The 17,500-nt window shown below is 40.1% G+C and overlaps 1 protein-coding gene across 1 annotated transcript in view; it reads right to left on the reverse strand.

The window, feature by feature from the left end:
• Positions 1-17,500, reverse strand: part of LOC137977024 (uncharacterized) — a 48,999-nt gene that overhangs the window by 11,823 nt on the left and 19,676 nt on the right. The window contains 10 exon segments of the mRNA XM_068824322.1: positions 360-489; positions 1,578-1,847; positions 2,336-2,465; positions 3,405-3,498; positions 3,501-3,583; positions 6,581-6,729; positions 9,129-9,443; positions 10,277-10,398; positions 12,976-13,080; positions 13,798-13,983. Of these exon segments, the coding sequence (XP_068680423.1) occupies positions 360-489; positions 1,578-1,847; positions 2,336-2,465; positions 3,405-3,498; positions 3,501-3,583; positions 6,581-6,729; positions 9,129-9,443; positions 10,277-10,398; positions 12,976-13,080; positions 13,798-13,983 (1,584 nt within the window).

The following is a 17,500-nucleotide window of genomic DNA, read 5'->3' on the forward strand; positions in this document are numbered from 1 at the left end:
ATTTATCTGTCAGAACTTGGGTTATTTTTATCTGTCAGAACTTGAGTTATTTATGAAAACGCTGTTGGAAAATGAAAATGGGCACTATATGACATTCTCACTATATTTTGATGCCTTCTTCATGGATAAACCCACATTGTCAAACACATCGACAATCTGTTTGGCTGCCACAAGTTCCTCCGCCGAATTTCTCGCACAAAACCCTAAACAAGTGAGCCTGCTCGCAGCTGGCTAATTACCATTAGGTGTCTGCCAGTCTGTCCTAAGCAATAACAAATCAGAATCAACGTATTGAACATGGCTTAAAGCTTTAACGTATTCTCTTACCCCTTCACCGGGAATGATTTTCAGTAACTTACCTTTGAATTCTACGGTCTTTTCTCTCGGGAACAATGGCGCCAAAAAAGAACTCTTCCATAAGTCAGAATCGTTTGATTGAGGAACTCGTGCTGCATTTGTATAGAGTAGTTTACGTAACAAAGTTTTCTCCTGTTGAAAACCAAAAGGCGAGATATTACCTCTACAAAACGACGTATTTCGTATCGAACGAAAGAGAAAAATAATCAATACACATATGTCCAGAGTAGCCACGCAAGTTGATCAGTAAATTTTTTTCATTTCTCATAGCGTTCAACGATCCTGTCAGCCCAAACGGGGATCAGTTACACGCAGTCCTTTTGTTAATGCCCTAACGCAATACGTGTGTCAGTGACTCCGGGGTTCTGTCCAGCAGGCAACGCTCTTTACAAGCTTTAGGAATGTAAGACGAAAACACAGACAGTGAAAACTGGGTAATCCTCTCCACAGCCCTCGCCCAGTACTTTTTCGCCTATTGCAACTTACCGAGGACCTGGAACAGGCCAGGCTACCACTTTTCATTGTCAAACAGTGACCCATAAACTACCACGGTAAAAGCGAAATATCAATTTTGGTGAACTTAAGTGCTATCGCATCTATCAATGTTAAGCCCGAGGGTGGGGGGGGGGGGGGGGGGGGGGGGTCGTCGGTTATATGTGGGGCATTTTACCTCAATTGCCTTTCCTACCCTCGGGAAGTTGACTAAGAATCTGGGTCCCAGAGTGGGAACGTTTGCTTTTTTTGCTTGGAGGAATGGGACCAAGTCACATCGTCCCATATGCTCGTCTGGGCGGGCCATCTTGGAATTCAAGTAGCGCGGCTAAAGCCCTGAAAGACGGCTGTTTTTAATAGAGGTAAGCACTTGCTATATATTTATACAAAAATTCTACTACTGACCACTCATTTTCAATATAAATTGATGGAACACCTTACTTTGTGGAGATTGTGTGGATTGTTGATAATATCGACTCACTTTTCGTCAGAGAATCAAGCGTTGGAATTCTATTAAGTATTTTCTACCCATTGACTAGAACAGGGATATTACCTCCCCAAGGTGGGGATATTTGATCTGATTTGACCAAATTTTGGGGCCCCACGGTGGGGATTTTGACCAAAAATTCTTCTGAAAAGTCAAATGCCCCACATATGCCCGGGCTTTCCCCCCCCCCCCCCCCTTGGGCTTAACATGGACAGATGAATAATAACATGAAATTTCTAACTTGTTGATCAGCAACAATTCTTTCCACTCTGCTAAACCAAGCAACAGACGTGAAGGCAATCATTGTTTTTTCCGCCGATTGAACATTGCAAAATCTCTCAGCAAATCGTTGACAGTCATGGAAGAGCACTTTAGCGACGGGTAACTTCTTCCATTTGTATATTTCTTGAACTTTGACCACAAATCCTTTTTTAGCTGCCATATCATCTGGTGTTTGGTAAGGTTTCTCAATGACTCCACGTTCATCAATACAGTATATCGTTCGAGCCACCTTTAAATAAAGACGGAATAGAGAGTTAGAGTGCTTTTCAATTGAGTATTAAGTGATTTCTTCGATTGCTTTCATTTTGCATTTAGCGTTTACTGATTGGCGTAAACGTCTCGCACTCGTTTTCCGGTGTGCAGTAGCGGTGGCACGTTCCTGCTTATTTTTATTCTCAGGGTGGCCTGGCTCGTTTTATTTTCGGCGCTTGGAGTTCTTGTTTTGGGCACTCAATGCTTAAAAAAGTGGAGAATGTCATGCAAGCATCAGCAAGTATTGCATGGGGCGAAGAAATGTTGAAGAGCGCATCATGCTGCTGAAGCACTGGATCAACAACTTTAAAACGTATCGCAGTGCGACGTGCTCTATCTTTACCAGAGTAAGATAGTTTAGTGGCACTAACTTAATATTTCGATTTGCCTCCACGACAATCGACATTTTTGGGTTGGCAGATGATTTTTAAAAGATTACGTAGTCCTTGATATCCTTGCATATACCTTTGACTCTTTCATGTGACCACGTATTATCTGAGTTATGGATTCTCTGAGGTCAAAGAATGGCAGACCGCCTTGTCTGTTAGACTTCAACTCTTGGTCACTCTTTGTGCGAAACATTCTACCAAAGACTCTGAAATGACATACATAACAGGAATGAGGTGGCATTCTTCTCAGAAAAAAAAAACATTTAAGTTTACCTGTTTCAATGTGGATTTAACTTTATTTGATATTGAGGAAAGCTGATGTGCGCGTTCATACACCTGAATACACTGACCCAGTTTTCAGTCACGTTAACTGAAGAATCCTCAACTAAATTAAGTTCCCATCTGTTAACCTTTTCTGGTGGAGTTAATTCTGGTAGGGCGTGAGTCCCAACTTCCAACTTACATACGCAAACACATATGATGTCTTGTCATGGCTTTTCAAAATTTCCCTCGGATTGTATAGTAGCTTGTACTTATTCTTTGTTTTCATTCACGGTGATCAGCTCTACCATGTTACTTAATCCCCTTTTAACTTGCCTTGACACTGTCACGTTTTTTTTCTAAGTATCTTTCCACTATTGCAGACCATTAGTTTAAAACATCTGGCAGAGACTACTTTCCTGGCATGTGAAATGACCACTTCCGATTCCGTCCTTAGCTCAAAATCGTGGCGCGCTGCACGAGAAGAGTATCCACTTGCCTGAAGATGAAGTTGGGACACCAACTTAACATGACAGACGTTTCCTTGTTTTAGGGCACAACCACGGCCTCCGTTAGGATATTCTTGGTTCATTTGCCAAGCTAATTATGATAAACCATAAAGAACAGACCACTACACCGAAAACCATGCGCCCCAATCACAGCAAACAGTGGATCCTAAGGTCCCAAAGGCGATGTTTTTAATGTTGAAATCGTTTTTCATTCTTATCATAGAGAAAGTAACGACAGCATTTTCTTCTCAGTTCGTTAAAATCTACGAAAATGGTGTCACCAGGAATTTCCTCTCATTCCCCCCCCCCCCCCCTCCCTCAAATATAACTATTTGAGGTCAAAAAGATATTAAGCGTTAAGCAGTATGTACATACGGCACAGAATCGCTGGGACCAACATCCCATACTGGCAGAGCGTGGAATGGCACCGGCGCAGGGCACTGAATGACCAGCTCACCAACGGTCCCGGTCGTGAAATCTGGAACTTTGATGAATTCCCATCAACAGAACAGGAAAAACTCATTATGCAGGTCTCCTTTGTTTTCTTCCTTTTTCTTGAACATAGAATAAAGGAAAAATTGCTAATCATACTAATTTCTCTACACATTGCACAGGGTGCAGAAGAAAATTGTTGGATCGTACACGACAAAGTCTCACCTCGTCAATTCCAAAATGTGTTTACTTTGTACAATAAAGATTACAAAAATGAAATCCTCCTGAACTGCGAACGGTTTTACAAAAATGAAATCCTCCTGAACTGCGAACGGTTTCTTCTTCCATATCCTTCTATAGAGGTTTTGCACGGCAGCCATCCATGTTGCGTGGCAGGAACAATAGATTCTTTTTCCCATGGGAACAAATGTTCTTTCTAATGCAAAACATTTTCATTGTTCCTGCTATGCAACATGGCTGCCGTGCAAAACCTCTATATCCCCAGATCTTGTCTTCGTACTACGAAAACTACGAAAACTAAGACCCGGTCGTAGCTTTCGAGGGTCTTCTTTTTCGTAACACCCGAACCATAGCGTTAAATTGTGATTTTTTTAGGCTGCTCAAAACGACGATCAACAGCTCAAGGTCTTAGTTGCAAAACGTTTTTATGTTGTATTTATCTAAGGTAAGACGCGAAAGTAATTTATGGAATCCTTCGCGGGTCACCAGCTTTACGTTTGGAAATCGAGAAATTTGAAGGACTTCAGTGGAAGATGCCATTGTGATAGACATCAAGTCTATGCCTAAAATGTTTCCGTTCTTCCCCATAAGAGTTTTTCCACTTCTTCTAGTGTTAAACTCGTGGAGTAAAGTACAATTAAACATAAAATCTCTAATCTTACTTTCTCTAGCCCGGTCGATGTTGTAACTGAGTATTTCTATGTACGTCACACGGAATAAGAAGACTCAAGGCCTTTTTTAAAATTCTATCTGGGCCAGTGCAATCCTAGTTTTTCTATACTCAGTCCTTGTTTCATACTTAATCCGCAGTCCGCCTTTTATCACCCAGTCCGCAGTCCACGTTTTATACTGACCGTGACGGAAAGTAATCTGTTCACGACCGGAAGGTTTTCGATTGACATGGAAATAGAAACACATGCTAAGTAAAATCACATAGGCCGTTTTTGTACTAGAGACGCATAATTCGTCTGGGACGAGCTTGCAAACATTTTTTCTCCGTCTGTTAAATTCGTCTAGTATAAAGACTGGCACAAGACGCATTATGCGTCTGGACGAGGTATCCCCTTTAGTGCGTCTTCGCACTAGTTCGTCCAGACGCATTACGTTTGCCCAAGTTCGTTCCAGACGAATTTTGCGTCTTAAATAGCTCGTCACGTCTTTACACTAGACGGATAACGTAAGAGACGTACAATGGACGGATTATGCGTCTCTAATATAAAAACGGACATTTTCCGGAATCAAAGGATCAAATTAGCGGAATTTGCTATCGAAGGTACTTTAGTAAACAGTGCTTTAGTTTCATACCTGATTTTGTTTTGATGTAGTCGCTTCAGTCTATCCTTCAGGTGATCTGACGTGAAGAAACCGTTACTAATTTTAACCGTTGCTAACAATTCCAATTAGTGATAATACCCCTTTTCACGGTAAGTTTTTCTCATTTGCATTACAATGTAATCTAATCTGGATGCGAGGCAATTTCGAGTTAAAACTACAAAATAGCCCGAAATTGCCTCACATACATGCTAGATTATATCGGTTATGCAAATGAGAAAAACTAACCGTGAAAAGGCTCTTGAACTGAATTCGAATTAGGAAAAAATAACAATTTGCAATGAACCGTTACTAATACTAACGGTTCATTGCTGTTCCGTTTCCGGTCACTGTGCACTTCCGTCACCAGTTATGTATTGCGGTTCACATCGAACTAGTCACGTGATGCTTGTTTCCTCCCTTTCCTCTTCTTTTACTTGGCACTTCGTGCCTCGTTCTGAAAGACTCGCTTTCCGAAGCTTATTCGTTTCCCCTCGGGCAAACATCACTGCGTCCGCGGTTGACCGTAAAATAATGATGGGGGAAACCGTGCAAGTCTAGAGGCATTCGAGAGAAACAAAATCGAGGAATATAGAAGGATACAGAAGCAGAAAACGTTCGCAATTTAGGAAGATTTTGTTTTTGCAATCTTTATTGTACAAAGTAAACACATTTTGGAATTAACGAGGTCAGACTTTGTTGTGTACGATCCAACAAAATTCCTCTGCACCCTGTGCACATTGTTTAAAAAAGTCGCTTGTATTTCATCGCGTCCTTCACGGAACAAACGAGCCCAACAAAATGACCTGCAGCTGCTCCCAAGCGAGTGGCTTCACCCTCTTAGCTCAGTTGGTAGAGCAGTGCGCTGGCATCGCAGAGGGCATGGATTCGAATTCCGTTCAAGCCTTCTGACGTTTTCAGATGTCTCAGTAAAAGCCGCCGACAATTGCTAAAATTGTCCAGCTAAGAACCGTGGATCCTTTAGTTTTCTCATTCGCTTGGATTTGTTGCGAAGAAAGCTATTTTTGGTAAATTTAATGCCGCCTGTAAAAATAAAACAAACATTATGGAACACATAAAGAAAACCTTGGCACTAAATTAGGAATTGAGAGCCATTTATCATTGCGTCTTCTTTTTTTTAATCGCTATCACTGCTTTAACTTTATTTGACTTAAAACGTAGGTGCTGGTGTCAAACAGCTGTATTAAAAACTACAACAATAAAAATTACACTGAACTTAATATATGTTGTGTCATCAACTCCGTTGGGATTCAATGTTGATTGGAGGGGGGAGGGGAGAAGGAATGGTACCACAAGAAACCCACACAAACTGTGCTGACATCCGCCCAAGGGCTCAAAATGAACAGATAAGGAATCAATTATCTGGGGAAATATCTTGGGAATTCTACGGCTGTTTCAACACAACTACATTGCGGGATTTACAAGTCTTTTTTATCGATAGTCATACTAGATATATTTTAAGGAAGCCAAAAACCCCTCTAGACATGCCGTACAATGGTATTAGTTTTTAAGATTCTTAAGATTAGTTTAATTGAACAGAATTTCACCCTTCATCTTCTTCAAAGTCTATAGCGACTCTAGTTGCTCTCCTATCCGGCTGAAAGCTGACATTCATAGTCGCTGCTTTGCATCGAACTGGGTCCAAGATTTCAAGCTCTGCACCGTATGAAAACTGGCTTTCCTCTATCTTCAGAACCTGCAATTAGATGACTGGGGTCAGCAGAGTTGGTTGGGTTATTCCAATTACTCCTATTATTCCTATTACTCAGTAATGTGCTATATAATTGTGTGCTTAAATAGTCAGGGCGCTGGAAAGCATGCGGTTGCAGGCGAGTTCAGTCGGAATACGATTCTGTCACGCTCTTTAAATTGCTATCTAGTTCTTCCTTCTAGTTTTGAGCATTTTAAACGGTTTACATTTGATTCGAAATAATTCTTTCACGGTTCACGCGTTTGTAAAGCGCATAACTATCTCGAATTCTCCCAACTCCCCCAAGTGTTACGATGAAGCTATGGAAACACGGAAAAAAGTCCTCTATTGCTTTTATAAAATATTTCTCAATTAATACACGCTCATATTTCAAATCAAAACGTGCGTCTGACTACATAACCAATCAAAACTCGTGTGATGTCACAGCCGTGTTTCCATACTCTCATCTAAACACAGCTATTGACCAATGAGAGTGCACGTACTATCCTAATTACTGGGATGTCGTTAGTTGTTATGAGGGTAAATGACAACTAACATCGCAAAAATTCGCAAAAATTCGTAAGCCACAAACCCGTCTAAAACGGACACAGTTTGCCCTCCGATTGCACAGAATAGACGAGGGCAACTGTACGTAGAGGTAAGTGAATTACCGCTTACTGTAATATTTATAAGCTCAATGTATATTTTCCCATATAAAGTCTATAAATCGTACACCGAGCTTGGGCTGTTTCCCGTAGTTCATTCAGTTGACACAAGGTGATCACGTGCACCTTTATGGTTGCCCAGCACGTGATCAATTTCTTCCTTTTAACAAAACATCATGACCTTTCCGTTTATTCATAAAAGTCAGAGACTGCAGAAATTTTCGTGTTTTTAAGATCGATTGTCATTAATCTTTCGATGAGAATTCGATTCAGAGTTATACAGAAAAACTATGTTATTTTTTTTCTTCATCTGACTTTTGGCTTGTCTTTTTCTGGCGCAAACGTAAAGCCAAACAATGTTTTGACCTGGCATCAGATTAGACTAACAAGAAGAGGAATTATGAAGCGGAAACAACACCTTCAGTCCTTTCTTAGTGTGTGCAATAAACGTTTGCTTAGTACAACTGCAAGATATGCTGAAAATCGTCTGTCAGAGCAATTTGCAGTTAGTTTTTTGCAGACTATTTATTTATAGAAGAAACGAGTGAATTTTACTTAAGACCTTGTTTTGTTATCTTTAAACTGAATTTATTACCAAAGCTTAAAAAAACTAAAAGACCTCAAAATGGGACAGGACATTATAAAATAATTAAGACGGAATCCACCAGACGTTCGAGTAACAAGTGGACAAAAACCTTGTACCAAGATTATAAACATCGTATTGCAAACTTCTGTAGGACTGTTTTAAATATCCTCTCAAAAAAAATCATTTCTAGCAACACCAAACGTTGAAAACAACTGTTCAACTTCGTAAGAAACACTTGAGAGTACTGGTGAAATGAAACTGAGGATGAAATTTTACCTGTGTTTGCACAATTTCTCTGAACGTTGAAATTTAATTTTTCTCGTTCCCATGGGAAATTGTTTTCGGTGTTATTTCAGGCAAACATTTATATCTTTAGCTTTCAGAAAATGTAAAAAGGACTGTAAAATACTTAAAATTATTCTGGTACAAGATTTTTGTCCACTAAAAACTGAAATTGCTCGATTTTCTATCGGATTTCGTCTTACACGTGTGAACGTGTGAGCCAAAGGGCCTCTGCTGGCGCGACATGTGGGTGACCCCTCAAATGGTCTTGATGACCCCCCACTTGAAAAAATTAACTGGAACGCTGCAGTTCAATACCACCCAATTCAGTGCCTTCCTTTTTTGTGTAATACGTACCACAGGAAACCCAATGTACGCTTTATGGAGCGTCTAGTTATTTTAGAACTCAACATAGAAAATGCGCCATATAAATTGCACACCATTATTATTTCACAATATTATGACCGAGTTATTCCTGAGCAACGAGACAACTTTGGCAACCTAGTCTCATACGGGAAAAAGGTATGGTATCCTACCCGAAATGCGACATCATAATTTTTCTGTTTGTAGTCACGCGAAACATAGTTTGAGGGCCATTTCTCATTTTCTGATCACGGAAGTTTGAAACATTTGGCCCCAGTTGTTGAAACGATGGATAGCGCTATCCGGCGGATAAATCACTATCCACTGGATAACTCAATCGGTTTTGCTAGTGTTTATCCGCTGGATAGTGAGTTATCCGGTGGATAGCACTATCCATCGTTTGAACAACTGGGGCCTGTTGTGTAATTTTATGCACAATCCTTCCACTGTGAGGTTATTTGGGTAACTGTTGTTGGGTAAAGCCGTGAGCCTGAATACTGAAAACATACCCTCAAAATGTGGCCTGTAGCTTCGCTTGATTCTACGATGCTGAAAGGTTGCACAGAGAACAAACCAAATGTTTGAACAGGATCAACACGCCCAATTTTCTTAACTCTTTCATCTCCCAAAAAGATCCTCTGACACTCAATGACTTTGATCAGTTCGCGAGAAGAGAACCACATCCAACCACGCGACTTGAGTTGATTCCAGTCTCGTTCGCGAAGATGAAATGTTACAACACCCGCTGAGTCATCGTATCTTAAGCTGTTGTAAATCACTGACGATGGTGGCTCCATTGGGAAAAGTGGCGAACCAAATGGCGCCTTTAAGTCAAAGAAGAGAGACGTGTGCTATGTTATATAAATGAGAAAGAAGGACAAATAAATGTGGAGAAGGGAAGGAGACTGATGCGAGGAGAGGAAAGACTGAGCGAGGGGAAGGAAAAGATAAAAGGAAGTCGTGAAAAACGTGTCAGGGTAATATCAAAAGTCTTCAAACTTTTCGGGCGTATTTTAGGGAGATATAAAGCGCTTGCTTCAAAGGTAAAACGTTCCAAGTCATGGAACTTTGCAATTTTCCTTTTTCTTTAGTCTTCACCACATGTTCAAAGATCAGTTTTTTCCAGCCGATAAGCAGGTCCTAATTTCACGAATTCTTTTGCGGACCCGAAACATTTTCCAGACTTCTGAGAAACAGACTCCACTGAGGAGCCTATCATTGTAGTTTGTGGTTGATGAATCTGAGTGAAAGACTCAAAGTAAAAGTTATGGTATTTAATTGAGCTGAGGAGATAGGACAACGAGAAAAATAAACTTGGAGAACTGGCTTACTGAGAAGAGAAATGATTAACACGTAGCCGCTACGTGCTGTGTTTCTTTCTCTTCATGTGGACTCGATCGTATTTCACTCACCGGTAAAGATAGTGGACTTGCTTTTATTCACCGATTGGCTATCCTTGGAAAAAGTATTTTCCGATCGAAACCAAGCTGTGTCCTCTACAGATATTGACTAAATGATTCGATCTTTTGTCAGCCTGATTATCTGCTCTTTCGTATTGAAAACCTTAAGTTTATCATCGAAAGGAATATAACAGCACCATTATAAAATCCTCGACTAACATAACGCGAAAAACTAAGTGCATAAGAAAACAGAATACCTGAGATTGCAGCGATTCAAACTGATGTCTATTATCTGTGATGTTAATGGTTGGCATAGGTGTTCCTTTGAACCAAGAGACAAGTGGTATTTTGGTGGACACTTGTATTTCAACAATGGGTTCTGAATTTAGTAAAAGGGATAAAAGAAATTAAGAATATAAACTGTATAGCATATGCTTTTTACCCTTTTACAAAGGTCAGCGTTTGACTGCCATTAGCTTCACGTTCGCTGCATCTGGTTTCAGTTCTGTTTGATAGACATTGAGGATATAAGAAGTAATCAGTAAGCAGTCTCGGATTATTGAAGTGCGTTCGACAGTTGCTTTGGAAGCAAAGGAGAAGGGCAGGGAAGGAAACAATCTTATAGGACCGAAATTTGAGGATACGAGCACGTGCTTGGTTTCAATAAGCTACTATGATTCAAGGGACAGGATTGAAATATTTTGCCCTTGGCTAGACTCTGAATCAGCAGTCAGTGCGGTCTGTTTGATTTAAGAACGTAAGTTGTGGTCAACATAACTACGCATCGTTTCTGAGGAAACAAGACAACGTAAATAGCTCCCTGAGAGGACATGTGGTTACTAGTACGCAGAAAGATGGAAGAAAATAAAAGGAATCGAGTAACATTGGCATCGAGGCCGACATGTTGATCATTTCCGAGTTCACTTCAACTCTTTGTCACAGCAAGTTAAAGCGCGAATTACTGTGGTTATTAATTAGTTCTACTTTTTCGTGTGCATTAATATACATAAGAAAGACTTTTGAATCACGAAATTCAACTTGACAGTGGTCAAAAATAATTATACTCGTCTTTTAAATTCCTTTGATGTGCTTTCACGAAAAACGTTTACTGAAATAATCTCTGCCGGGCAGGGTTGATATCTAGATGGGAGACTATCGAGATATACGTTAAACGTGTGATTTCCTTTCTTAGACGCCATATCCATCGTAAAGCCTTTTTTCAATCGGAATACTGGTTCGCCCTGTTCTCGGATACATCAGTCAGGTTGGTCCCCTCAATCATACATCGAGCTCATCAGGCGTACAGAGCGCATTTCAGAGACGAGCCTCTAAGTTCATCCTTGGACTACCGTTTGTGTGTGAGGAAACCTACTGCGAGGGGCTGATCACCTTGGAATTTAGCCGTTAAAATACTGGCATGGATACTTAGTTACTTTAAATGTGTTAACGGGCTAGTTAATGTAGAACTCATATAGTTCCTGTGCGTGTAACTAGATCCACTAGGGATGAGAATGTGCTAGTTTTTTGCCCTTCGAAATGTAAGACCGTAATGTACCAGCACTCGTTTTTTAGCCGGGCCTCTAGAACTTGGAACGCTCTGCCCGCACAGCAGTACTCGAAATTAGCGGCCACCCGGTCGTCCCAGACGACCAGAAAGTTTACCGGGCGACAAGTTTTTGGTTAAATGAAAAGGTTGGTTGCCGGAAGAAAAAACAGCGGGCAACCCAGTCAAAAATAGAAAATGTATTACATAAACAGCACCCGACTCACTCGACGGTTTTCTAATGTCAATCAGAAAGCTAAAAGCGCACTATCCGAGGTCCGAAATTCAATAATGCTGCATAGTGGGGCATGATTGTGGTCAAGAAAATGAAATGATATATGAAATGAATCATATATTGAAATGCGATATGGAATCAAGTGAAGCTATGATCCTCGCAGTTGTGAACGCAATTTGAGCAACTGCATAGAGAAGCCTGAAAAATTCAGGGCCGGTAGCTCAAAACCTATAGGTTTCCATGGCATTTAACGCTGGTTAGCGCTAACCATGCTTCGAGCAACCCGGGCCAGGACTTCCACGGGGCTTGAACCCGTGACCTCGCGATGCCGGTGCGACGGTCTAACCAACTGAGCTATGAAGCCATTGAGCTTGGGAGCTGGTCATTTGTGGGATGAAATGTTCCCGTGATGAATGAATCAACGACTGAAAGGAATAAAATGACTTTATAGCTCAGTTGGTAAGAGCGTCGCACCGGCATCGCGAGGGCAAGGGTTCAAACCCCGTTGAAATCCTGAATTTTTCAGGCTTCTCTACGCAATTGCTCAAATTCCGTTCATAAGTGTAGAGCTTCAATTAATAATCGATCTGCAGGCATTTCATTCATGCGATAACTTTTTTTCCCTCTTTTTCCTCCAATCTCAAGAACGTAAACAGCATTTCTGAGGGTTTCATTTCTAGGGGACCGAGGGTTTACTCCTAAGACACTTGCAATCGACCCTTACAATAACGGAAAATAACGTTGTCCTGTACTTTCATTATCAGTTAAATTCCGGTACTTTAAAAAAGCTATCCGGCGAAAACCCTGAGAAACGCGATATTCTTTTGAGTATACAACAAGTTAGTTTATCAGTTGAAATTCTTCCTCTTCATTTACTTCGTAAAGCAACGGCCTTCGTGCAGGAAGTCATATTGGGACCATTACTCATGCAGCGATTTTAAAGTTGAGGTTAGAGTTCTTTGGATAATCATGATAATGATCTGTCTCAAGACACTTGCCTGAGTAACGTTGCGTTTTAGTCCAAGTTATTTTATAATTTCTCTCTTCCAAGTCCAAGTCGTTCCCTTACTAATTTCTTGTCGTTTCATTTGTCTTTTGCCTCACTTATTTCCAGTTTTATTAAATGGTATACGTAAAGCATAATGAGTACAAATGAGACAATGGTTATTAGGTTTTACCTTGTTTACTCCCGACTGATGATTTCAACAAATTCCATGACAACCCAAACTTTTGATAAAAATCAGCTGGTAATTCACCTTCAAGGAGATCGAATATGCAGGTCGCTATAAAAGACAAAGAACCTGATCGTGACCAAAATAGAAAACTATAGATTCTAGTAACAGTTTGTTACAAGGCCGTACGTCCCTAACGTGAGCTAGGAAAGCAACCGTGAGCCTTTAGTTACAACTATGACTGGTACTGGGGCAGCGGATAGGGAGGGGCTCTAGCTCCCCATCCCCCTCCCCCACGGTGTTGTTTTCTCCTAAACGTTTTCTCCGTGATCCATAACAAAACCTACCTAGCCCCCCAACCCAACCCACTTTCAAACATACTCCGTTGCCCCTGTGGTAAAAAAATACTGCCGGAGACTTTTCAAGTCCACCAAAGCAAAACGCAAAAGAAAGGGAATGAGATAAAAAAATAAAAAATGTGGACTAAAATCAGTCCATTCGCGCTTTTGAAAGTTCTATAGCCTCTCGTGGAAAGCGAAACGCAACAACAAGCAGCATTATTTTATCATGATGTGAGTTGCATCACGAAAAAATAAATGTTCATTGTCAACTGATTGTAAACAAGGTGATTATTACTCAGTAGTTCTCTTATGGCTTCTACTGTATTTGGTGGTTCTTTATTTTCTTGAAAAAATTTCCCAAAGAAGTGAAAATATTTAGAGCTGTGGGTTCGGGGTAAATGTCGATTACGTACAATGAGCTGATTATTTAAACCTATCAACTTAGCCAAACGATGCGCTCGTTTAGGATAAACACGAAGACACATACCTCCCCCTGAAATGAGTGGCTGTATCTGGTGAACAATTCTCAGGAATGTAAATGGTGACGAAAGCGTTACTCCGCACAATTGAGCATTTGGTATTACTCCATACTCTTGAGCATTTCGTTCGTTTGGTAAATTGAAGCACCGCTCCACAAGCTGTAGTAAGCCTTTCAAAAGGTCACTGTCTTTATCTGCATTTTTAACAGAAAAATGCCCTCAGATGTCGCCCCATGCATTTCTGTCAAGGAGAGGAGTTGGCTCCAGAGATTTTGCATCAGAGAAATTTTGCGACAACGTCACTACAATTTAGTAAGATAACCTAAATGTGTTTAGGTTATCTTACTAAATTGTAGTGGATACTTACCAAACTTACATTGACTCTCTGAAAACGAAATCCCCATTTTTCAATACTAAAATGTCGTAATGTAGCCTTAACATACCAGTAAGTAGTATATGCCGCAGGATGCGGAGGTTTTCTTATCAGTCTTGTCTCTTTGCTCGTGAAACGCCTTTTTTGACACTCACCTCCTGTCTGCAGCAAAATACTACTTTGGGCAGTCTGCCCCAAAAGTGTCCTCTGAGCACGGTAAAAAGCACTTCCTTACGCGTTCCACAACGACATGAAGTTGTCACATGTCCAGAAATTGACGTGATGCACGACGATGATAAGCGTTACGAAGTGTCCAGTTAATTAAAGAGAAAAAGCCGCATCAACCCTTACCAAAAAACCCGCTAACCCTTGCATTTACCTTACTGCTAGAAATAGGTAGCAAATGCCTAAAATTAAAAATCGGGCCTGCATGTATCTAATTACGAGCATTTCTGGACATAAGAAGCTGTTGTCAAGCTTTATGCCTGTCAGCTATTCTACGATCATCTTTGAGATCTTAAAATTTCGTTAGTTTGTATCTGAGCAACATATTACAACACAAGAACTGCTGAGCTCCAGCACTTAACTCTTGACCCATGTAGAATAAATATTGGTCGACATGGTCGATGGTTGGTCGACATTTTTGGAATAACATTCCCTTAACTATAACAATTGGGAGTCTTAGGAAGAAGCCATCCAAGCCATTATTTAAACACGTACTGCATCGTCATTATTTTGCTCAGTACTAAAAATATTTCTGCTTGTTTGCTATCGTTATTTAGCTAAAGTATCTGCTTTTCTCTTTACCTTGTTTAGTGTTCGTATCACACGTGTACCTATCTATACTCTCATTGACCACAAATTCTCATTTAAAAAAGGGCATCTAATTACAGTGGAACCTCCATTCAAGGAACACCCTCGGGACCAGGGCAGGTGTCACCTGTATAGAGGTTGGGTTGGAGTCAAAGATTAGTCATGATAGACATTTTTCGTGGAGTAAATTCTGTATCCCCTGAATAGAGGTGTGCCAAAGGAGAGATTGCAATGTAGTTCTCTAAATTTTGCCCTTTCTCCACTTCAATTCCAATTCAAATTATTATTTTTAAGAACTAACTCCGCGAGATCAACAAAAAAAATTGAATTTAATGGAAAACATTACTTGCAGAAAAGAGGTACTGCTATTGGTAAAAAAAAACCGACAACAGTAACTGTAAGGGAAGAAAAATCCAATAACGTAAACAAAAACAAAAACAAGTAAAAGAGCTTTCGCGTACTATATTTTTAAGCTAACACAATCGGAAACACTATTACTAAATACCGTTCTCCCAGAGCTAGTTCTTAAAAATAATAATTTTGAATTTAATGGGAAACATTACTTGCAGAAAAGAGGTACTGCTATTGGCACGAGAATGGCACCCTCTTACGCCAATTTGTTTATGCATGATCTTGAAAGTAAGTTATTCGCTTGGGCACCTGTTAAGCCCTTTATTTGGTTAAGGTATATTGATGATATCTTCATGGTATGGACAGAGGGGGAGAAAAAAAACTTTTCGCATTCCTTGAGAAGATCAATCAATTTGGGTTGGTCACGTGACAGTCTATAAAACGCCTTAGGTTGCTAATACGTCTATATAAGCACTGATTTTAAATGGTTAGGATAAAGTTGGGTTAGGCATACTGTGCATGATAACCAATTCTGCTTTTTTTTTATCTCAGAGCAGCAGAAAAACAGAACCTTGTTTAATAAAAATTACCTTTATGTGACTTTGCTTTATTTTTCTGGTTTTTAAAAGGAAAAAAACATCAGAAAATCGACTTTTTTATAGCGTAGATTAATGAATGATGTGCAGCTACTTGTACAGATGTAGTTCAGCATAAAACCTCACTGCGATTATAATTACTTGAACAATCAAATTCAAAATTTTTTTTGGCAGTTCACTAACTTTGGAACCTTTCTTAAACAGTCATTACTTGTGCGTAGTTGAACAATAATGCAATAAAGTCATTTCCTTGTTTTTGCACCTCTTGAACATGTCTCACTGGTAAAGTGCTTTTTTGCATGCGGCGGTGAAACTAATGTTTAAGTTCTGCCTAATGACACATTCATGTCTTCAGTAATTTGCAGTCTGTTTGGTGCAATCCAAGGGTCAATAATTCCAAATTTGGTTACAGCTTTGGGTGTAATGGAATTTTGTCCACTTTATTTATTTTTATTTTGACAAAGTTGTGGACTTGGAATGAAACAGTATTGGATTTGCTTGTTGTCATTTTGTTGTATTTTCTTGATTTTTCCTGTTGAGATGTCGTTAGCTCCTTTGTTGACTTGATAGGTGAATAACATGCACGTTTAGGTGCAGGTTCTTCTGCAATATTCTGTTCATCATTCTGTTCACCTTGATCTTCAATGTCAAGGTTGTCAAATGTTTTCGTTGATCTTTGGTAGTTTTCGTGTTGTTTCTCCACATCTTTGTTTGTTTGGGCATCCACATCTTCTTCTTCTTCTTCTTCTTCTTTTACTTCTTCTTTCATGGAGAATGTTGATCATGTTTCTTATCTGGGGTACTTTTGGTTTCTTTCCTTGGTGGTATGCCAAATACCAATTCATAGGGTGCACGTGTTTGTTTTGTTGCTTCATGTTCCGCGATGCTCTTTTTGTAAGCGGCTTCCCCTAGTACCTGACACCAATGATTTGGACTTTGTTTCTCTTCTTTTCATGGAGCTCCCAGAAAATCAAACAGTAAAGTAAAGGTGCGCGGAGCACCATAGTTAAGAAAATATGGTAACCCATCGATGCGAGAAATTTTGGTTTTATAGCCATGATGTCATCGACCGTAGGTACGTACGCACGTACGTCCACCCGTCCATGTATGCCAATGTGACCAGTATCATGCTAGTTTACAGTATATGATCTTTGATATTGGACATCCATGTTACGATCAATTGACACCTGTCAAAACAAGGTTTCTGCTGACCAGTATCACGTGACCATATCGCGGGCTCAAGCCTAGAGCTCACCGAGGTCAGCTGTTTTTTTTTTACAGTTGACCACTGACCAAGTACTGGTTTTCCATTGGATTGCAGGAATCATTTTTTGCGCGCTTTCTGTTGCTTGACGCGGCAACGCGGTAATGTTACATCAGCTATAAATCTTACACAGTCAACGCTTTTCGTGTTCAGGTGGAAAACGGTTTCGAAGATGTTTTCTTTCTGCATTTTCTGCTGTTTTCAATCCAGTTTGACATATCATGATATCTGTGGTCCACACTGGTGGCTACGCAGTTATATAAGTCAAGCATCGGAGGGATATAAACTTAAGCTGAGTGTTTATTTTTAATTTG

This window comes from Montipora foliosa, chromosome 11 (genome assembly GCF_036669935.1).
Source record: "Montipora foliosa isolate CH-2021 chromosome 11, ASM3666993v2, whole genome shotgun sequence".
NCBI lineage: Eukaryota > Metazoa > Cnidaria > Anthozoa > Scleractinia > Acroporidae > Montipora > Montipora foliosa.